The sequence below is a fragment of the Copidosoma floridanum genome, unplaced genomic scaffold (assembly GCF_036245765.1).
Source record: "Copidosoma floridanum isolate Cflo_tuat_1 unplaced genomic scaffold, Cflo_Japanese_pri ptg000019l, whole genome shotgun sequence".
Lineage (NCBI taxonomy): Eukaryota > Metazoa > Arthropoda > Insecta > Hymenoptera > Encyrtidae > Copidosoma > Copidosoma floridanum.
Window position 1 is genome coordinate 16,873,786 of NW_028321896.1, and position 23,316 is coordinate 16,897,101.

The 23,316-nt window shown below is 37.1% G+C and overlaps 2 protein-coding genes across 2 annotated transcripts in view; both read right to left on the reverse strand.

Moving 5' to 3' along the window:
- Positions 1–454: 454 nt before the first annotated feature.
- Positions 455–23,316, reverse strand: part of LOC106638349 (uncharacterized) — a 28,740-nt gene continuing 5,878 nt past the window's right edge. Inside the window, exons 2-7 of the mRNA XM_014351466.3 lie at positions 11,612–11,865; positions 9,845–9,957; positions 9,477–9,748; positions 8,606–8,736; positions 7,071–7,429; positions 455–760 (exon numbers count right to left, since the gene is read on the reverse strand). Coding sequence (XP_014206952.2) covers positions 7,217–7,429; positions 8,606–8,736; positions 9,477–9,748; positions 9,845–9,957; positions 11,612–11,865 — 983 coding nt within the window. The 3' untranslated portion in view covers positions 455–760; positions 7,071–7,216. The remainder of the gene's footprint in view (positions 761–7,070; positions 7,430–8,605; positions 8,737–9,476; positions 9,749–9,844; positions 9,958–11,611; positions 11,866–23,316) is intronic.
- LOC149374569 (uncharacterized) lies at positions 19,300–22,897 on the reverse strand. The gene is made up of 3 exons (XM_089593547.1): positions 22,850–22,897; positions 21,372–21,547; positions 19,300–21,311 (listed from the first exon to the last, which is right to left on the reverse strand). Exons 2-3 carry the CDS (start codon positions 21,466–21,468, stop codon positions 19,300–19,302), a joined length of 2,109 nt encoding a protein of 702 aa, XP_089449673.1. The 5' UTR covers positions 21,469–21,547; positions 22,850–22,897.

Below are 23,316 nucleotides of genomic sequence, written 5' to 3' on the forward strand. Positions count from 1 at the left end.
GATTTGATTTTTGTGATATTTCAATTTTGTATCTCCTTGATCCCCAAGTAAATATATCTTTTAATAATTAATTAATTAAATAAAATACATCATTGTATTGAATGAAGCTTTTCTACATTTTAGAGTAATAATAAAATTTATTTGTAAATGAAAAGTGTCTGTATTGTAAATTACAAGTTATGTACACATAAGATGTTGAGAGTAGGTAGACTGTATGGATAAATCAAAGTAAGGGTACATGTTACATCGAAAGAATTTCACATTAATATATTAGTGTAAATTCAAATAATACATTTAATTGAATATAAATGAAATTGTTATTTATTAATATCGTAATATTTATTACAGTATAAGAGTTAATAACCAGTATCTTTTTACAATTTATCACAATTATGTCAAAAACCACTGATCACTGATTGTTCAAAACTGATGAGAAGTAAAAAAAAACCCATGTATCAGCGTTTCATATTCCGAAAAATCAATAAATCGAAGTACTTTCAAAACGGTACTAGGAAGACAAATATGAGTCTCTTCCAAGCTCCCCAGAGGAAAAATCATGACAGTCTGAGTGGTTCGTTGGCGCCAGTGATCCCCAAATTCCCAATGTTTTCTTCATCTTCTAGGGTTTGGCGTAGCAGCAGGACATACCACACACTTTGGCAACATTTTGATGTAGTTGATGGGGTGTGAGGGGCAGTGGGAGTGGACGGCTTGTCTCTCTGAAGTTGGTCACTGGCATCGATGACGCAAGGATCGGCAGCTGAATTCAAACAAAAAATAAATGCGATGATTTGGTTGTACCTGCATGTGCAAGAACGTAAAAAAAAAAGTGCTTTTTGCTTTATGAATTACTTTACTCAACAAATAATTTAGTCTTTGAGTTATTTCAAAAATCAAACTGTAATCCTGTAATCCTATTGAAATCGTTTTTATTTGAAACTTTAACAAAGCTCCATGGTATTAGACTATACGTAATTCAACGCAAATCCGAGATTATTGTACTAGTACTAGTGCGTGAAAAAAAAAAAAAAAAAAAAAAAAAAAAAAGGAACAAATAAAACACAACCCCAAGAGCTTGTTACGGCAGCGCTGACGTAGATGAAGTGAGCTCATTAGGTAACAACCCCCTTTTGTGCGCGCACACTTGGGCCGATAAGCGACTACGTGTATGTATATACCTAATACACAGGAGGGTGCAATTAATCTTTTAAATGTATCATCGCTAAAAACTCGCTCCCTTCCATCGTCCCAGAAACACGTAATTGCAAAATAATTGAGCTGTCGGGGGTTTTTTACTTTTGATTTCAAAGTTGTTAATTTCGTCTACTGTGCTCTGCTCTGAACACTGCAAAGAAAAAAGGTCGAAAAAACCAGACTAGTCTTTTTTTTTACTTCCGTGCACTATATGGATGCACGTACGAAGTAACTTTGTAAAATAACGAGTTGAACGTATAAAATAGCGATGCCCAATTACGCGGAATTTCCAGCTTCGTGCAAATTAACGAGTTCTCGCTTTGTTTGGGCCAGCAAATAGGAATGGATGTACTTTCTCCCGACTTCATACTTTCGTGCACTGATAAATGGGGTAGAAATGGTGCACCTATGTCCAAACAACTTTATAGTTTCAATTTTTTACAAGACAACGATAAGATACTGCTGTGAGTATCGTGTATGGTATCATAATTTACCTTCATCGCTTCTCCGTTAGAATGTAGTGTTAACATTTTATATCGTTGTTATTTATTTTTGTTACCATTTCTTCGTGTGGGTGGAGGGAACAATATCAGTCGCACAAAGATTTTTCTCCTTTTCCGTAATGTTAACAAGAAATATTAGTTTAATAATAAGTGTACACGTAATCACGCGAGTGTGTGAGGGTGCTTGCAAGCTCATGATGTAAAAAATAAATTTATTAAAGGCACATAAATCGTAGACTGCTAAGAAGAATTTCTTATTATTTTTCTGGTGATTCATTTCCTGAATCTCTTGAATTACTTTAGGTATTTCTTGCTAAATGTACAGTTCACTCGTACAAAGAGAATACCACCTTTGTCCGCGTAAGTAGGTACGTGCATATATATCCACGCAGTGCTTGAGCTGCAATCTAATTTCCATATTTTCACAGTGAGAAAATTTTCAAGTTTTTCTTTTTTGCGCTTTTGTCGGTAGGGAATCTCTTTTGTGTTGGCTCGTTCCTTTCCACTCTCTTTGGGTACTATTATCCACTCCCTCGTGTGTACACGTTATGTGGGTTAGCTCGAGTGTGAAATGACCAGAAAATAAAGGTGCATTTGTGCGTTGACGCGGCTGCGCTCCCTTGCATCACTCAATTAACAAGAAAAAAATTTTTTAAATAAATTTCATTTTCATTCATCCAGTCTCCAATCATTTTTTAGGCTTCGTTTTGCTTTCATATTATATACATTTACTATAACAGTACAAGATATTATTTTTGTTGTAATAATTACAAGGCTGTATTTTTATGAAATTGCAAAAGCTTACGTGTATGATTACATCCTCTAAAATATTTAATTCACTCCCGTTAACATTAAATTTGATTTTGGATCAAAAATGTTATTAATGAAGAATTAAACTGAATAACTAATTAAAATAGCTTTTTATTTAATAATTTAATTCAATGGTAAAATAAACTAATTAATCATTAAACTAATCCAACTATGTAATTTTGCGGTTTGGAAACGAAGAAAAGTAATAAATACCAATTAGAAAATACTTGTAGAGAAGTAATTGGTCAAACCTCTGATAAATCTCTGATTTGTGTATTTATTCACTTCAAACGATTGATGAGTGCAAATTTATTTTTTATGTGTAGTTTTCACATGTTACTATTGATTTAGTGGGAGACAAAAAGAGTTGGAGTCTTTGAAGTGTTAGACCATTAAATATTTAAAATGAACCAGTGAAGCATTGTATCGCCCACGATGGATAAATAACTGAATAGCAATTACTGTCCGATGCGAGTAGGTATAGGTACACTTCACTCATGAATATTCAAACGCCGTTGAGCACGGAGTAGTCCAATGTGCCATTAGTACCTGCAGATAAGGTCCCGAAAAGCACATGTAGTGATACGAATGTTGTACAAGTGCTTCTATCGGTGCACTAATGCACTCCACATAAGCACACACGTCTATCGATTAAGTACACAGTTAAACATTTTGTGTAACTTACTGACTTATACAAATTAAATGTCAAAATTTCGTTTAATGTGTGTACATTCTTACTTGAAATGATATTAATGAATACATAAAATCAGTGTATGATAATAGTTAGCATAGGACTGAAATACCTAAAATTTGTGTATTTTAAACAAGACATTAATGTCAAAGGTAACTTATACAAACAGTGTGTAGCATGTTCTGATTTTGAACAGTGTCCATTATTTGCGAAGATACGAGCGTTTAAAGTTTCGAATTATTTTTAAGGCGAAAAATATCGATTTGAGGGTAAAGCCAGGGTGAAAGAGGGACTGAGGATCTGTTTGCAATTCAAAAATGTAAAATAATGTGAAATTCTTTTCACACGTATGCTACCGAGTTTCGAGCAACTGTATCTCATGTTCATACATTCACTACACGCGGCTCTTTCGACCCCTTGTAAAAATGTCACTTAAAATTGCTTCTTAGCGTTGCATATCATTTCTTTGAGCTTTTCTGATTTTATCAATCTTATTCTCAATTTTTCGTTCTCATAAGTACTGACTGTAAAATTTCGATTTATTTTTCAATAAGTAATGAACGTAAAACTGTCATTTTTTTTTTTTTTTTTTTTTTTTTTTTTTTTTAAACAGCTCTCACTCGCGCTAATCGAAGCCATGTGAAGCAAATGTAAAACATATTTAAGGAGCAAAGATCTCACAAACCAATCGAAGCATCAACTAAACTTTATTAGTGGTTAATGTTCAAAAAACGAAAAAAAAAAAAAAAAAAAAACATGGAGAAAAAACGAAACGAAATTCAAGCACATTTTGCAAGCAAGTATAACCCCTTCAATCTGGGTGCGAATATTTTTTTCTCCCCCTCGGCAAGCCGCGATCTTCAATCTTCCGGAAAATTATGAGACGCACTTGCATCGGTAGTCCCTCGATCTTTCACCACATACATTTGTCCCGAGTATACACAGTAGCTACACACACACACGGGAGGAAAGAGAGAGGAAAATTTCCTGGTCGTTTATTCGCGCACCCGCGGGAGCATTCGATCTCCTTTTCCTCCCCGGGCCGCTTCGTTGGGTTGTAAATTTCGCAGCCACACCTCCTCCTCCTGGTTTGTATAATGTACGGTGTAGCCGACACTTTGTTGTATTCCAGGGGCGTTCGCCCCTGGCAAGAATGCCACACTTCAGTCAACCACGGGGTGGAAATGTTGTGCACTCGGGTGGGTAGTTCTGGGATGCCCAGGGCCTAAGCTATCAATTTATTGTCGGTAAGAGGAACGTGAGAGGTGCCCCCGGTGAATGTCGAATGAATTCCTCCCTGTTGTGTGCGATACCAGATACCGTGAGAGGTGTTGGACGTTTGATGGTTGCGCAGCTTTCGATGTTTTGCGTTTTTTCAGCTTATTTTTTTTTTTTTTTTTCCAACATGTGTCTGTTTGAGACTTTTCGCATATCGCGTGTATGTATACCGTAGTCAGACTTGGCCACGGATGATTTTTCAATTTTTCGATAAAATTGCAATCCACCAAATTATGTGTTGAAAACGAGTCTTTTTTTTTTAATATTACTTAGGACGTACAATTATTTCTGTAAAAAAAACAACGCATTAGAGTTTGGAAGATTTTAATAAAAATAAAAAGTCAAAGTATTTGACAAAGTTTTTAATCATCAACACCTAATACTCTACCATGAATTGTAGTGCATAAAATGTATTGCATTTATCTGCGAGAAAAAAAACTTTTCTCAGTATTGTATTGTTAATAGTGATGCAAAAAAAAAAGGTTTTCGGGCACAAACGATGTACTTTATTCGAGAAAAACAATATTGGTTTTATAAAAACAACCATAAAATAATTGTGACCAAGTCTCAATTCGTACATAGATCGGATGTTTAAAAATGTATTTATTTCATTTCAGAACCCTTTTATTACTTAATATTATTCATCCACTCATCAGAGAACGGCTTAATCTCTTTTTAATAATAGCACCTCGCTTTTGACTCGATATTACTGGAAGCGCTATTAAGGGCACAATTTTCGGCGTATCAAATTATGAGTTGAAACTTTCCCTCAGCAATGTCGAACTCGTTTGAATTTTTTCAATTTCATTCATTTCTCTCGGCATCGCCCTGTTGAATGCAATTCCTTTTTAATCCACTATCTCATTCTTGGTTCTCATGAATATACTTTTGGAGGTTGAAAACAAAGTTCGATGATTATTATTCTACAGTTTGAAATACCTCAAACTTTAGCGGCATCATCGTTTTCGATATTTTAAAATTCATGAGCATGCGATGGGCAAAGTGTATTATGTAAACCTCAAAACTGTGCCCACCGATAATGCATTTAATAAACGTTGACACGAGCGATTATGGATCAATTGTGTCCATCAACGCCACAAGTGTTGTCTCGATAACAAGTATGATAACCACCTGTAATTGAATTTGTCGTGTACAATTTTTAAGTTAACAAGATAAATTTCTACAAGTCATTTTTGATTAATTTGATTAAAAAAAATTCAAATTAACGATATCTGTCTTTCTACACAAAAAAGGGTGTTCAGTAAAAAAATTTTTTAGCTTTTTGGTTCTAAAACGTCGGTTTTCTTGCATAACGTCAACTCTTCTGTACATACATTAATAGAGATAACAATGATTGAGATAAAATTTCATACGACTGACTCTTGTACAATTGGTTAAATTATTAGATATTGAACCTCGCCTCACACTCCTTCACTGCACACGAGGCAAGTATGTATACTGATATTGATACAAAGTGCCTTAGCTTGTGAGAGCTTAGAAACATAAACGAAACGATGATCTATAAAACAATTGGATGCAAAAAGCAGACGATCTATCGATATCTGTCTTGCGATGATTTTCATTTTCTATAAATTGCATTTGCTCTAATTTTGATCTACTTTTTACTTGCACTTTACAAATAAGCTACGTTACGAATGAGTTTGTTCATTAAAAGATGATGGCTACGTTGTTACAATATTTAGAAAAAATTAAGGACAAAAAATTTTAAATGGCGACTTTTCCCCAAATGAAAATACTTTTTTTCCTACTCTTAAAAGTGTTTCGAGGCATCTTTATATATTTGTACATTTAAAACGTAGAAAGGAAGAATCACTTACCGGTTTCTTTGAAAAAAAAAAAAAAAAAAACTTTCCAGTTCAGAGGAAGAAAGAAAAAGTACGGCTTAACTTACCGAAACAAGTGAGGGAAAGAGAAAAAAGTTCGCATCCTCCCTGAAAGTTTCAACAAAAAAAAAAGGTGCAAATGAGATTTGTCTTACACCACGCCTATGGAAATTTTCATCGAGCGGTAGCTTACACATGAAAAAATAGATTCTCCAGCATGAGTTATTGCTTTGATTTTTCGGTGCTGTAACGTATTTTAATCAAGATAATCGCACACGAAACTCATCTAACAGCTGCTTCAAATAACTTTTCTAGTCATTTCCGGATTTTTTTTTCACAACCTTCTCTGGTGCAATAAAACTCGTGGGTTACGTTTCCTTTTTTATTTTTACGCGATATTGTCTCTTGAGTATTGTGATACAAATGCAGGGCTGTAAGGGTGACAATGGCTTGAAGAGTTTTTGCTCTTCTCTTACGTAAGTAGCACGAGTGCAATCATGATGAGAGCACAATAATATATCGTGTGGCAATACAATGTATAATATCCTCACACGACAGAAAAAAACATTATGTGTTGTATGATACAAAATTACGCAAAGCTTCAAAAGTTTAATAAGTGAATTCAAAAAATTTCAAAGCAATTTGTCAATAATTACCAGTAATTACGCTATACCTTCCCTATCATATTTCACTTTACTCAAAGGATAATCACAACAAATATGAACTGAAGATATGCTGGAATTTTTTTACCTGCTTCCATTGGTTCAAGGTGCGGACGAAATCCGCTGCTCTGCCGCAGGTGGCAGTTGTCGGTGTTGGTCCTTGCCAGCAGAGGAGGGCGAGTTGGAGGACAACTGCTGCCACAGGCCCGTGATGAGCGGCACGTCCCGGAAGCGCTACGACGAGCAGACGAGGTCGAGTTTCCGGGACGTCTCGGACTCGGTCCAGGTGCTCGTGATCAGTTGCTTCTGTTCCGCTGCTGTTGATGTCGAGTCATTGATGCTGGTGGTGCTGGTGGCCAATGAGGGGCTCGGGGTCGGTGACTTATTGTTTAGGGGCTTCATGGGCATGCCGTTTCTCGCCCCGGACGTCTCGTCCTCGAAGGACACCTGCAATCAACGGCACAACATTTTTTTATTTCAAAACTACAGCGTTTTCTTGTAAGGAAGAGTTGGATGCATTTGATGGACTGCAGAGATAAGCTCAAAGAGATGCAAACGTATATACGCGTTTCATTAAATATTTATGATGAATCATAAAATTTGGTGCGAAGGAAAAAGGAGAACTAAGTGGGAGAGGCTGAATTATTCAGTAGCTGGACGTGGAGGATATAACTCTCGAGGCTCTCGCGAGTAAAGGAAACAATAGACACCAGCGGAGCTCTTTGTTTTCCTTTCTGTGGGACGATAGAGTTAATTGAGGCGTGGCACTAACTGATAACTGCTTTTTTCATTCGGAAAAGAAAAGATAAATGGATTTTCGAACTTTTCCAAATGGGTTTTGCATTGCACACATTTTTATTAAACAATAAAAGGAGTATGTGGACGTAAAAATTTATTGTGATAAAACCAAGGGGCCAAAGCAATTTTCTAAAAAACACGAGTGGATTAAATATTATCTCTTTTGAAAATACAATTTCCCACGAATTTTGGACAATTGTTTCAACCACAGCCGAGAATCAAGGTTTGCTAACTTTCGCCGTAATTTATGGGCCTTTTTTTGTTGAAAAAACTTCTTCTCTCGAGCGTATCGAGTTTCACACTCTCTGAGGTCATCATTCTTGTGGCGAACGAAGGGGGAATTTCATGCAAAACTTTCGTGTCTTCGCAGCTGTATATATTATTCGTACGTGCCGAGGAAAAGTGCAAAGTTCGAAGGGTGGATTTTCTTGTTTTGTGGACTGGCCTTGCACTTCTAACAATTTCTCCAGAAATTAGTAAGTACTTTGTCGCAACCGAAAAATTGTACTTTGAAGTACCAGTATTATACGTTTGATTATCTATTAGATTAAGTAAAAAAAAAAGAGACTAGTGCACGTTAAGTTAAGAGATGACCAAAATAATTGAGAATATAATTTTATGTACTCGGCTATCCGTTTAGGCAAAATGATTTTTATGGAAAAAATAAATTGGCAAGCCATCCTCAATGTATAAGACCAACAGTGTCTACATCAATGAAAATCGTCACCATTTTTTTCACACTCGTACAAAGTACCATAAAGTTCAAGAGGAAAAAATATAGTAGCGAAACAGTGGAATTAGCATAAGGGATGTATAAATAATCACCCAAGAAGACTCGACTTTGGCGACAACTTTGGACTCGTCGTTTGTCTTGTGGCTCGAGCTTTTATTCCTCCCACGAAGGCTGCCTTTGCACTTGCGTCGCTCTTCCGGGCTTTTCTCGTCCAAAACAGATCCTATAAAATAAAGATATTTACATCTTACATGTGCGCGTAAATAACTCCAGGACAAAACAAGTGTATACGTCGAAATCTCCGAATATTAAATCATCAAGAAAAGCAATATTGGAAGGAAAAGAAAATATTGTTACTCAAAGGACATCAAATTTCGAAACTGCAGGTTGCGTGCCTTGCAAAAGTATTTTTTTCCTATACCTTGTGACTTTTCAGAAATTTCAACGTATATGTTTGGTTTGCTTCACTGCAACCCATGGCCATCTGTTATTCGTTGAATAATGCATCTCGCAGGTACATCGTGCCCTTCTTACTTCTAGTTCTATGCTGGCTATACTGATGACCACAGATAGAAAGCTGTTGCACCAAGATATATACCACTTATGCGCGTTGGCTGGGTGCCTTGGGTTTATACGAACGTGTGCACCATATACGACACGAACAAATTTCTTACGATTTTTTTTTTCAAAATCCTTGTTTTTTTCGCAATTATTGTAAGAATTTATATTGTGAGAAATTATACGCAAAAAAACAAAAAGTACTAAAAATTATAATGCACAGCCAGCTGTGTACTGTCAAATACTCGATAAATAATTCAAAGCTATAGATGTTAAGAAACTAGTTTTTAAAACATTTACTCTTACGAGATCTCAAAATCAGGTAAAACAGATGTAATTTAATTCCAAATCATTCGTGTTGCAAATGTACTACCTATTCCATCGAATTTGGTCGAGCACCTGTACCTTTTTTGTGACCCTCATCTTGTTCGTCATGTCCATCCTCATCGGCGAGGCCATTCGACAATTGTGGGCCTTGGCAGGCGCCCGTGTCCAGCTCCGCCAGTTGCCAAAGCTCGTAGGCGGCGTTGAACGACTGGGCCACGGCCAGAGTGACCGTCTGGGCGACTTTGCGCTTCGGGCAGAGGTAGGCGTGGCACTCGAGGATCTCCTCCGGGTTCGCCGCTATGAAGCCAAACACGTTGCCGTGGGCCCCGTCGGCCGAGCAGTACGAGATGCTGCGCACCGTTTTTTAAAAATATTACGTTTTTTTTTTTTTTACTTTGAAAAAAAGTTAAGGGGGGGAGTATTGAGATTGTCGTGCAGAAGCGTACCTGTATATGGAGATGCGGAGCTGCTCCTCTCCGGTGGTCAGGTCCGTCATTCGGATGCCTCGCAAACTCACGGCCAACGAGACTCTCTGGAGCTTTTTTCCACTTGCCTTTGCCTGAAACCGCAGACAAAGGAAGACATTTAGACCCAAGCTTTTCTTTAGGTATGTGCGCCACACCCAGAAAAGAGAAGAAAAAAAAAGAATATGTTGCCAAAGAAGTAGTGCTTTCTCGATTTTTTCCATCTCATTTTCTGTTCTTTTCTCCGATGCGCTAGACCGAAAAGAAGTACTTCGTATAGGATCGACTAGAAAAGCGCATTGGCTTCGTTAGAGTAACAGCACATATCGACTCACGCGATGCAAGTCTTCGATACTTCACCCGAAAATGGGGAGGCTGCGAGAGAACATAGGACGAGATTCAATGAATAAAACATCGACGCTGACCAATTCTTGTTTTCCTTACTTTTACCACGACTTTTTTATACCATAGAGAATAAAAGGATGTATTTGCGAGATGGAGAGTGTGCTTTGTCGTATTATAGTATCTCTTATGATTTTGCATTAAGAATTATTTCAAAAGAAAATAATTTTAAACTCCCTGTAACAATAATAATCAAACATAATTGGCACTAGTTTCGTGGAGACAAGTGTTTTGGATGTGGATTTTAATAGTCAAAATCAACTGTATCGAGTGTGTCACAAGTCAGAAGTCAACACACAGTTAGAGAATCGGACCCCAGTGCTAGGTTACGATTTAATATTATTTAATACAGGTCCACTTCTAATCAATTTCGTTTAAAAAGTATCGTTTTCCCACTTAAGTTTCCGTACATGGTCCTCTATCGGGTCATTTACCTTACTAGTTCTGGAAGCCTTGGTACTGCAATTAAATATATTCTGCTCACACACGCGAAGACGCTACACCTGCCTTTATGCAATTATGTATGCACACGAAGCCTTTGATTCGACTGGGGAGGTGTAGTCTTACTACCAATCCATGCATTTATGCAACGACTCGTGATTAGGTCAGTCGGTTCCAATCTCGCTCATTAGCTCTGAGTAGGACCTGTATAAATTAGCGTACCCCTGTTGCATGGTGTTCCAGTGCCTCGACTCGATTTATGATAGTTCCAATGACAACTACAACATCATTATTCCCTTGATTTCTCGAAATGCACCTACAATTCTACGATTAACATTTCAGCTTTGCACGAAAAGTGCTTTTGAGTCTTTGATACTTCTACAGTGGGTATTACCACCCACCACTGCAGCTACAAGGGAAAACGTGAATTTAATTAACGCTTGGGCCTCGGAGTCCTGCCAAGTATCTGCTTTTCGCGCTCGCACTCGCGCTCGTTCGCAGAAATGATTGCACAGCTGCGCGTATGTAAATTTTGCCGCACTCGTAACTATATATATACATATATATGTGTATGCGGGCACAGGGCAAAATGGTATATCTATATAGGTGTTACGGCGCATTTACTCGCGAGGAATCTACGAGGTCTGCGTGTGTACCTACTCATGGATCCACGTAAGACGCTTTGCATTCGTAATTCGTTTGTTATGAGTACCCGTGAGGGGAAAAAGCGAGGGTGCCTGATGAATAGAGGGATCGATGTCCATCGTGAATGTAGTAATAAATGCATCTCTATTTCATTTTTTTGAGCATATATGCACAATATTCGACTCGCATTGGAAAATGTAAAATAAGACATTACTTTGCTCAAACCTCTGCTTACTCATAAAAATAAAGAATAGCCCATACCGTGCACACGATGGTCTTGATGGCGTGGGCCGTCTCCTTCTCGCTGGAGGGCGACTCGACGGGGGTGCAGCCAAAGTACTTGAGCTCGAAGCTCGTCTCGGGCAGGAGGTCGGGCTCATCGGGTCCTGTGCGGCTGCTACTCGCGCTAGTACTCGCACTCGTTGGTGCACTGCTGCTCACCACTTCGGCGCTCGACGACGTGCTCGGGCCCACCGACTCGCAACTGCTCGCTAGCGCCCACTCCTCGCAAAGCTCTGGAAAATACAAACAATCGTTTCCCAACGAGGAATTTATTGTAAGCTGTACCGTGTCAATGTATATCATACATGTGAGCACATGTGGGTTCGGTTTAGGGGAGGTGAAAGGGGGAGAGGAGAGAATTTCAATGCACCACCTCCCGAACGCAATTTCAAAGAAGCCAAAAGGGGCGTGGAATTTCAACTCAACGGAAATCAACTTCTCCGCGAGCGAGTGTATAAGTACGGAGTCTCCTATACCTATGCGAATTGCACAATGGGTGTTTAGGCGATATTTTTAAACGAAGCAGTTCGGCATCTACATATCTTTTGTAAGATAAAACTATGATGTTTGCTCTTTAATTTCTTCTTGAAATTAGTTATCAAGTAGAGACGGTATTTTTTTTCATACTTTGACAGAGTTAACTTAAAAAACATGAAAAGTTGGTTTCGTCGGCCACAGTAGTAATAGTCAGGATACGGTCAGACACGTGAAATCGGTAGAAATGCATATTTTAGATATGTGAAAAAACAAAAAATTCATTAAAAAAAAGTTTTAATAAGATAAAAGTTTAATCTCTGTCATATTTACAACATTTTCAGTAATCTAATTCAGACTTATTTACGTTTCCAAAGGACTGTGAAAAAAAATTATTGACCATTGAGTGGTAAGCGTAAAAACAAGCTAAATTATCAGAAAAAATTAATTTGTAAACTAGAACTTGTCAAAAACTAGTTTTACTTTGTGAAATCCAGCCCAGACTTGTATTTTTCAATAAAGGAAAAAGTAGAATAAAAAAAAATATTTTTTAAACCCCTACGTCAGTGTGACGCTAATAAATGAGCAAAGGTGAAACAAAGAAGACAACAGGAAGAAGCGCGTAAATGATACGACACAGCGAACGAGCTCAAAGCGATGAAAAAAAGCAGCCGAGACAGCTGGAAGGAAAAGAAGGGAAGTCTAACCAACATTTTTGTCGTCCTCTCCCATTCAGGAAGAGACATTAGCTCGTTAGACGCGCAGCCTATGCGACCGAAATTCGCTGTCCCCTTTCCAACCAAAACTGTCTGTTGCTCAGACCTCCCTCTCTTTGTTTCCCAGCTATACACTGTTATAATATTATTTAACCGTTTAAAACAAAAAATCCTCTTGCAATATGTGTTTATATATATTTTTTTCTTCATCGCCATTATTTTTGATACAAACAACATAGCGCAGAAACGCGCAGTGCGCCATAGAACCGGATTTTTTGAAACGTGGACAAAGAGCCTGGTGAGGGAAACGCCCAGAAATGCCCCTGAGGCCACAATAACTATTTTTTTCAACACCTCTCGCGGCAATGACTCCCAGTTCTCCCTCTGTCACGATTTATTCACACAACGCTTTTTTACCACTTTATTGCTCCGAGAGCATCGTATCGTCACTTCCTATCCAACTGAAAAAAAATACACCATATCTCGACTATATTCTCTACTAACTACCACTAGTACAACTTTTAAGTAGACGTTCTCCAATGCATGAACCGCAACAGACTGAACTATCACAGCAAGAGAGACACCAGTGTCTGTTATCGTGTCGTAGCTGCAATAAACCGATAGGAGCAAGTCTCTCGTCCAGAGAGGAATTCACAGCACTACAAAGGATCGAGTCGTCTAGCGTGCACTTCCCGAATATATAATATATAGTCGTGTACGAAAGGAATTTTACTTGACTCTTGTCCACGAGGTCATCCAACTATTTATTAACCGGCATGCCGGCAGCAGCGTGACATTTTCGTTTCGGTACTGCTTGAAAATACATCTACACAAGCTTTGATTTGCTCCTGACCGACTCCTGGCCAGAAGAGCGACTTTTTCGAGCAAGTTGTGCCTCTGTGAATTTCCACATGTTCCTCTTGACTGCGCAATGCTCTGCATGACGAGGGATACTTTTGTGTACACGAATGTATGACACTATAATATTAAAAAAAAAAAAAATACTGTAATTCCTTGCTTGTCCTGCCTGATCATATCAAACTCATACCACTGCTTGTATTTCCACTGCGATTCTATGGTGTTGCCTGACCAAATCGGACTTGTACTACTGACTGATTAAAAAAATGTATCCACCCTTGGCATAAATTGTATACGTGATCATATCTACAGTTTTCTTTTTCATATTCATTTGTTTAACCCTCTGTCGTTTATATTTAATTATATCAAGAAAATTTATTATTATCTAATGCTTTTAATTTTTAACGAAATTCCTGGTTATAGAATATCTTCTTATTACCATCCCGAAAGCGTTATCTTCTTCTCTGTCTCTTGCCAACTCAATTTTCGTGACCCTTACATATGCATGACCGTAGAGGATATAGCAAAAGATTTAAGACCCTATAGAGGGAAAACAGTAAACAAGATCAAGTGAAAGTTTCATCACAACCTGTTGTTGTATCAATACAGCCAGAGACAATCCCAAAGAGCAGAAAGTTCTTATACTTTTTATATGTATTCTACTCTTTCTGCCTTTACCAACGCGAACAAAGAAAAATTCAATGGAGCGTAAACAAGCGACCGAACAAACAATCAAAGAGCGGTTTCCTCAGCGGGTTCTTACCATTGCGGTATCCATAAACAGAGACTTTGTAACTCATTTTCTCTTCTCTTTTTTCCTGTTCTTTTTCCCTCTCGTTTGTTTATTTCTCCACTTTTATTACCTTTCATCTTACGATGCGTTAATTTTTTCGTTAAGTTAGCGAGAGTTTTCCTCAAATGAAAAAGTTTTGTCCAATTTTATGTTACTTTATTTGCACAAAAATACTGAGCAACTCGGTGATTTTTTTTTTTCACAAAGTATCGGTGGTGTATGCTAAATCAACAAAATCAAGTCAACAAAATTTTTTTACTAATTTCAACACGTTTCTACGTAGGAAGCAACCAAAATCTCTAACTTTTTTTTTTCAATTTAAAAATTTAAAATGTGCTCCACATTAATATTATACTTCTCGCGTTTCTTACTAACCACCAGATTATAAATGGCAATATCCCAACATCGCAGTGTAGGCGCTATAAAGTTTGCAAAATTTGTATCCCTAAAAATTATTGTACTCTCCTCTTGCATCATGTACTTTGAAACGAAAAAATACTCAGAAAACTTGTAATGTGGTTAAAGTAAAAGCCAAGAGAACAGTGTTGTATAATGAGATCCCAGCTTCCATCCTTATCTCTAACAACGAAGGTATACGTATGACATTGTCTGAAAAGGAAATAAAACGCGTTGCCAAGACCAGCACAGCGAATGTACGTGAGAAAAGAATGGTAGGTATGAATAGAAGGAGCTTTTGTCCCACGAGCAGGTTTCCGGCCTTTATCTTTGCTTCACAGTTTTCAGCGGTACCTCTTTTATTTGTTTTCTTTTTTTTTCCTTTTCATTCTGCCGCGATGGGAAAAATTGCCATGGCTGTCGGAAGAAGAGCAAGGGGTGCGGGGATGAGATAAGGGCCAATAAACTGAAGATTTTTATTTCACCGACTCTGTCAACGCGGAATAAAAGAAAAGTGATGCAGTATGAATTTATTTGTTTTTTTTTCTATTGTTCTTGGCAGTTTCTCAAAATGTCACCCATCACAAAAATAACTTTATTTATTTCGTTTATCACCCTAGATTTTAATACAGGAATCAAAGCTCTTGGCACTTGCACGAGGTACCAGGATAATGGACGTGATATCACACGACAATACGTACTGCTTTCTGTCACCCCAACAATCAGCAATCGACAAGTGCTCGAACCATCGACAAAGAGCCACTTGTCCATTAATCGATTGTTCAATAGCTTTGCACTGTGAATCACTCGAGTTTATACAGTGGAATTCCAGGATACAATTAAGAGACGTACACTTTTAGGGGTGGGTATTGTACATGTAATATTGGGGAGAAGGTTGAACTTGTCGGTGGAAGCCATCAATACGAGCACCTTTTCATGCCTAATGAACTTTGAGGAGAAATCTTAACAACTGTACCTCGAAGGAACTTTACATTTAACTCCCCCCCACCCCGCATTCATTTCTTCTCCTCCGTGGCTCTTGTAGTACGTCGTATAGACACTACGATAAACAGGATTTCGTGAATTTGCCTCTTCCATCCCCTCACTAAACTTGTGGGATTTACGGGCTCGGTTAAAGTTGTTGGCCGAATGCGATCAGACTCAATAGCCAGTAGATGAAAACTGTATGCTCTGGCCAACCTATCTACTTACCCGGCATTCGTACGCCTTTTCATTTTGGTACAGATCAAGGAGAGCTCGCTCATTTGTTTTGATGTAATTTTTATTTGTATTTGAGTGATATGAGTAAAGTTAATAATTGATTTTCCCTAATTAATTATGTTTCGTTGAAATTTTAGTACGTACTGCTTCGTAATTGAAAACAAATCAGGTTGACAAGGTGCAATGAAGGGGTTAGTAGAAATATGATGAACAATCTCTGATACTCAATAACCCAATAACCCTTGAAAAATACAAAGCGAGAATTTCGAGAATTTCATAACAAATGACCTTCTGTGATGGATCATATCGCAAATAACAGTTGGAGCGAAAATTTTAATTTGCGCAGGAGCATGTACGTAAAGTCTGGCAGCGTGACACAAGTGAATTTTAACACGAGTACATAATGTAGCAGGGGTGGAGTGTCAAAAACTTTAGCGAAAGCGGATTCTCGCTGTCTCCATTTCTGTTGATTTAATTTAATTGAATTCATTCGCTGAGGCAAGAGCACATCGTTTTACGTTTTGTTTGCAAAAGTCACTACGTACAAATGAAGCTCTGCGCCGAATGTCAGGCTTTTTAAATTCTAAATGTTACTTTTACGTTAAATCTAAAAGTTATTTTTATGATGCGACTAAACCAAATTACTCTGAACGGGAATTCGATGGTTATTTATCTTGCGACAGTTTCAATCAAAATTTGTTTAGTGATATCAATTATTCGATACATCGATGAGTAAAACACTTGACGCCTCACTCCCAAAACCATCAACAAATCAATCACCATCTCGTTTCGTTAGCTCTTCTCCATCTGAATCTTACCACTTTTATCTCCTTCTGTCGCTCTCTTTCTCTCTCATCACAAGTCACTTTACTACTATGACAGATTTGCGTCAAATGTTCCATCAGTGTGACATCCATATACAGATACACCCCAGCGGATGATGTGCATTTCAGCCCATCACTAGCATCGTCCCGTACTTCTCTTTGGAAATACATTAACTTGAGATAACTTTGGTAACTTGCAGTGGTGGATAATCCGCACATACCCCAACCGATGCTCTTGTTGTTGAAGTCTAAAACTGCACTGGATATACCTACTTCATCTCATCTATGCTTCCCAGTCAAACTCATCGTGGTAAAGGATAGGTCTGGTATGCAGCGAAGGACGATAATGAAGGTGCGCGTGGGAGTTCAAACTACAAGAGCAAGTGTGGGAGCTGCAATTTGCACAGCGAATGATGACACGATTATTACATATATGTGTGTGTTCTGAATTGGCTTTTAGAGCTAAGGAAGTTTTAATGGCTATTGTGTGGATTGGAGATTTTCGAGTAAAAAGTCTTATATACTCAGCCATACGAGTAAGTGCATCTTTACTCTAATCAATACTACATCCGTTTTATCAAAGAACTTTTTGGGATTTACCTGTACGGTAGCATACCTAATCTTCCTATTTCACCCTTTTTACTTATCTCTGATGACTGGGTTTTCTTTAAAAATCATTTTCCTCCTTTTATTCCCCTCGTGATGTATTACAGGCAATTAATAGAGAAATCGGATAAGAGCAAAGAAGAAAAGGAATTCAAAGGTGCACAAGCGTGTAAAAAATCGATGCCACGATATACATGTAGCGTTAGAGTCCTGGTGGCGGCTGCGACGCCAATTAAAGTGTCCATTACTTTTGCCGTTGGCCTCTGCGGTTAAGGGGAAGAAGAAAAAGGACCAAAAAATCTGTCTCGTAACTTCTTAGTTCCGTTTCATTCCAACTGGAAACACCATTTAGCAGTGGGTAGTTGTGACGTACCTAGTATATATTTTTGGGAATTAGGAATTTGCCATTTTAAGGAAATTTTGGGAATCAAGAAATATTGTAATTAACGGGACCATCTTAATGTTTCGCCTCGTAAAAATTTACCACTGATTCGTGAAAAGTTCGTATTATGCAACTCTATAAGGAGAAAAGTCCCATTTTTCTTCATGAAATCTAAGTTGGGTCGTTAAATTTTTAAATAAAAAGCTCTGATCCAGTTAAATAAAAAAAGCCTCCTTTTACCAAAATGTAATATTCACGTATACTGAATTCAATATGTCTAAAATAGGTGTTTTCACCATATGTCCCGAACGACGAAATTATCGTCACGCTTCGTGGGACAAAAATTCGGTCTTCCAACGCCGGATTGGTTAAAAATGCGAAGTATGCAATGAAAAATGTGGAATTCAATAAAAGTAAATCACGCAGAATATCTTTTCACATTATAAGTTGTTATATATTATTTTTAATTTTTAATACAATGTAATCAGACAGTTAAAGAACAAGATTAGCTAATGCATAAAATTAAAATACAACAGTATCAGTTATTTAAAGCTATTTAATAATATACAAAAGTACAAATTTTATACTTTCCAAATAGAACGGCGCATTGTTCGAACAAAATTATGAAATTTTTATGAAATTGAGTTTATGCATGATTTTTGAAGAACAAAAATAAATTTTTTTATTTTTTCAAAAACGACCACTTCATTTTTATAAGGTTGATACTTGAAAAAGAATTTTATTCTCACTGTAAGTGTATTGATGATGTTTTGCAATCGACTGAAACAATTTATTAATTACGCACTAAAAATTTTATTAATTTGGACTTAAAATATTTTATGCTTTACCACTTACATTACATGTTGAACAAATATTTTTCATAAATAATACAAAGTTTAAAAAATACTTATTTAAATATCTTGTTACATAGTTATATACTTGAATATTCAGAAAAGATATTACAATTCGACTTATTTATGACATTTTATCTAGCACAGTATAGTTATGCCAGCATTACATGTGGATACACGTTTAAAGAAGACTCTTGTATCCAGTAAACCTGACAATGATGGTCATCTCACCACTTGTAAGGAGGCTGACTCCTTTTAGGAATGAACATTTTTGAAACTTGACATACAAGTAACAAAATAATGAAAATTCTACGTACTATTTGAATACCTCTGTTATCCTTTAAACAAAAAAATTAATAAAATAAATTTTGTACCTTATACATGGACTCTTACAAAGAATCAGCAAAATCAGCTCTTTCATTTGAAAATTTTACAAAGAGTAAATTTTAACTCATATGTATGAAAATAGGATCTTTGCGTGCATTTCTTACCTAAAAGAGGCAAAAAAGTCGAACTTATCGGGCTAAAATTTATCCATATCTCTTACTACATATGCCCAACACTTTGGAAAGTGCTGGAAAATGAAGGTAGTGCTGTAGTTGCTCCCAGCATATCACCAGGTGGATTCCATTCATGCATCAAAGCATCTGATTTTTGAATGAAGTTTTTTGAAAACTTTTTACAAACGCAAGGTCTGTCACATTTGCTAATTGTCTCATGCACTGTTGAATCATCTTTTCCAGCAAAGCTTTGCGAACACGCTTGGCAGGCGTTAAGTGTCACATGCGTGTGAGTCCTTCTATGTGTCATAAAAGTAGATTTCTGAGAAAAATTTTTTGAACGCACTTGGCTTTCTCTCATGAGAATCTGCTCATGTGTTATAAGAGTAGATTGTTTCGCAAAACATTGCAAACACACTTGGCACTTGTAGGGCTTCTCCCCCGCGTGAGTCCTTTCGTGTGTTATAATAGTGGATTTGTGAGCAAAACTTTGCAAACACTCTTTGCACTTGTAGGGCCTATCACCCGTGTGAGTTCTCTCGTGCCTCGTAAGATTACGTTTATCAGCAAAACTTTGCAAACACACTTGGCACTTGTAGGGCTTCTCCTCCGTGTGAATCCTCTCGTGTGTTATAAGAGTGGATTTGTGAGCAAAATTTTGCAAACACACTTTGCACTTGTAGGGCTTGTCACCCGTGTGAATCCTCTTGTGTCTTATAAGAGTGGATCTGTGAGCAAACCTTTGCGAACACACTTGGCAGACGTGGGACTTCTCTCCCATGTGAGTCCTCTCATGTGTTACAAGAGTAGATTGTTTCGCAAAACATTGCAAACACACTTTGCACTTGTAGGGCTTGTCACCCGTGTGAGTCTTCTCGTGCACTATGAGTTTGGATTTTTGAGTAAAACTTTGCAAACACACTTTGCACTTGTAGGGCTTGTCACCCGTGTGAATCCTCTCGTGTGATATAAGAGTGGATTTTTGAGTAAAACTTTGTAAACACACTTGGCACTTGTAGGGCTTGTCACCCGTGTGAATCCTCTCGTGTGTTATAAGAGTGGATTTTTGAGTAAAACTTTGTGAACACACTTGGCACTTGAAGGGCCTATCACCCGTGTGAGTCCTCTCGTGCCTTGTAAGATTACGTTTATCAGCAAAACTTTTCAAACACACTTGGCACTTGTAGGGCTTTTCCCCCGTGTGAATCCTCTCGTGTGTTATGAGAGTGGATTTGTGAGCAAAATTTTGCAAACACACTTGGCACTTGAAGGGCCTATCACCCGTGTGAGTCTTCTCGTGCACTATGAGATTGGATTTTCGAGTAAAACTTTGCAAACACACTTTGCACTTGTACGGCTTTTCGCCTGTGTGAGTCCTCTCGTGCCTTGTATGATTACGTTTATCAGCAAAACTTTTTGAACACACTCTGCAAACGTGTAACTTCTCACCCGTATGAATTCTCCCATGTGTTATGAGAGTGGATTTCCGAGAAAAACTTTGCAAACATACTTCGCAGACGTATGGTTTATAACCCGTGTGAGTCCGCTCATGCTGTATAAGATTTGATTTCCGAGAAAAAATTTGCGAACACACTTGGCAGGTGTGGGGCTTCTCCCCCGAGTGAGACTTCTCGGGAGTTGTAAGATGGGATTTTTTAGAAAATCTTTTCGAGCACGCTTGGGAGTCTTGGGGCTTTTCTCCCGTGCGGGTCTTCTTATGTGATATAAGAGTGGACTTTTGAGCAAAACTTTGCAAACCCACTTGGCAGGTTTGGGGCTTCTCCCTAAAGTGAGTCTTCTCGTGCCTAATAAGATGGGATTTTCGTGTAAAACTTTTTGAACACACTTGGCAGACGTGGGGCTTCTCTCCCGTGCGGGTCTTCTCGTGTGATATAAGAGTGGACTTTTGAGCAAAACTTTGCAAACACTCTTGGCAGGTGTGGGGCTTCTCCTCAATGTGAGTCTTCTCGTGCCTAATAAGATGGGATTTCTGAGAAAAACTTTGTGAACACACTTGGCAGACGTGGGGCTTCTCCCCCATGTGAATCCTCTCGTGCTCTGTTAGATGGAACTTGCGGTTAAAACTTTTGTCACATATTCTGCAACAGTAGGACTTACTATTGAGGTGGAGTTGTTTATGTTCCTTGAGAGCGTCGTTTGTTTTGCAAGTATTACCATAAATACCGTGAAAGTTGGAGCTGTTGTCTTCAGCCATGTCCGTAAATGATGTTCTACAAGAATTTGCACTGCCTGTGACTAAATGATCGGGGCTGCTCGTTTGACCACTATTTTATCTGTTAAATATGGATATGAAAAAATTTTTAGCATTTTGTTGAAACTTTGTTTGATTATACGTTAATATCATTTTTAATTTCTCATAATTACCAAGAGTAATCTAAAGGTCTATATACATATGTGTGTGTGTATGTGTATTACAATTAATAGAGTCTAACAATTAACTTTAATAAGTTTCAGAAAGTTTGAGGTAAAAGGTATAATTTATTGATCAATTCATTAGTGCAAACAGATATGATGATTGTAAAAGTTGTATATCTTAAGGGGAATATCGTGGTACAGTAAACCTTGAAAATGCAATTTTGGCTCACATGAATTTAAGTATTAATATTTTCGTACGAAAGGTGTGGATAAAATTGAAGCCTAATGTACTCGCAAAGATTAACAAAAATAATCATTTCAATTGCGAAAATTATAAGTGAACATAAACTTTGGTTTTGACCTGTATCACAATATAGATATACAAATCATAATACGTCAATGATCTTACAAATGATAAGGCTAGGATCTTTTAAATGTGAAATGATGGTTTTAATTATAATTTTTTTTTTACGTAGTAACAAAATGTATCTTCGGCTACAAGTTTGCAACGACCGCTCCATAAGAGCCTGTGTAACACCAAAAATCTTTGCGATTTAATTTATTGGAAACTATAAGGCTGGGTTTTCTAAAATTTCGATGTATTACTTGAAGTCATAAGAGAAGAGTATCATAATTTTAAGAACAATGTCTGTAAAAAAGAGAAATATCTTGATAACTCTCTGAAAGATACAGTTTATTGGATAACAAACGTAATTTTACTTTTCAACATTAATATCTTAGAAGAAGTTAACGTTATGCAATACATATAAAACCAATGTATGAAATATAAATCGGCTGTATCCATATTTTGTGTAAAACTAATTGTGGAAAAAAATGAGTATGATGTAGTTTGTCCCTATGATATACGTTACACTCTATTTTTGTACATAAGCATCTATTTCAGTTATAACAAAATGATTTGATCTTATTAAGCTTAAAGTTAGCAAGGATATCTATACTACAAAAAAATTTGGCTAATTTAATCAAAATATGAAGTTGAACTAGAATCAAAATTCGTCGAAAACATCTAATAAATTTTCACAAATAACTTTTTTAATGGTTAAGACCAGAACACTTGTACGTCTTACAAAAAACAAGGCTCCTAACTCCTAAGCTGATAGGTTATTGGAAAAATTAGTTTATACAACTCTTTGTCTGCCTGAGCTTTTATCATTGTACAAACAAAACATTTTTTTTTTATAATTAAAATAATATATTACCTGTAATTTCTGGATTATACTTAATTGCGAGATTGTACAACTGTTGCGTTGTCTATGCAAGTTGGTATTATTTCGTGTACCGAAAAAGTTTAGGAATATACTTTGAAACGCTCTTCTGGCACAAGTTGCATTAACACACGTGATATTTTATCATAGTATTCTTGAAACTTTATGCTTATGGATGCGTATAAAACTGCGATCCATACAGTAGAATAGTTATTATAGTAACTAAAAGTGAATGTATGCTGGCATAGACTAACGTTTTTCAAACATGTCGTAAAATGTTTGTCCATGACAAATTTATCGTTAGTTATGTACTAATAGGTATTCGTCGTACTGATAGAAATACACAACCGTCAAGTGAGATCTTATCGCAACGCTGACGAAACGAAAGTGACGAAAGTTGTAAGCTACTTCTGATAAATATAAACGACTTTTAAAATTCATTATAACGATAAATTATCATA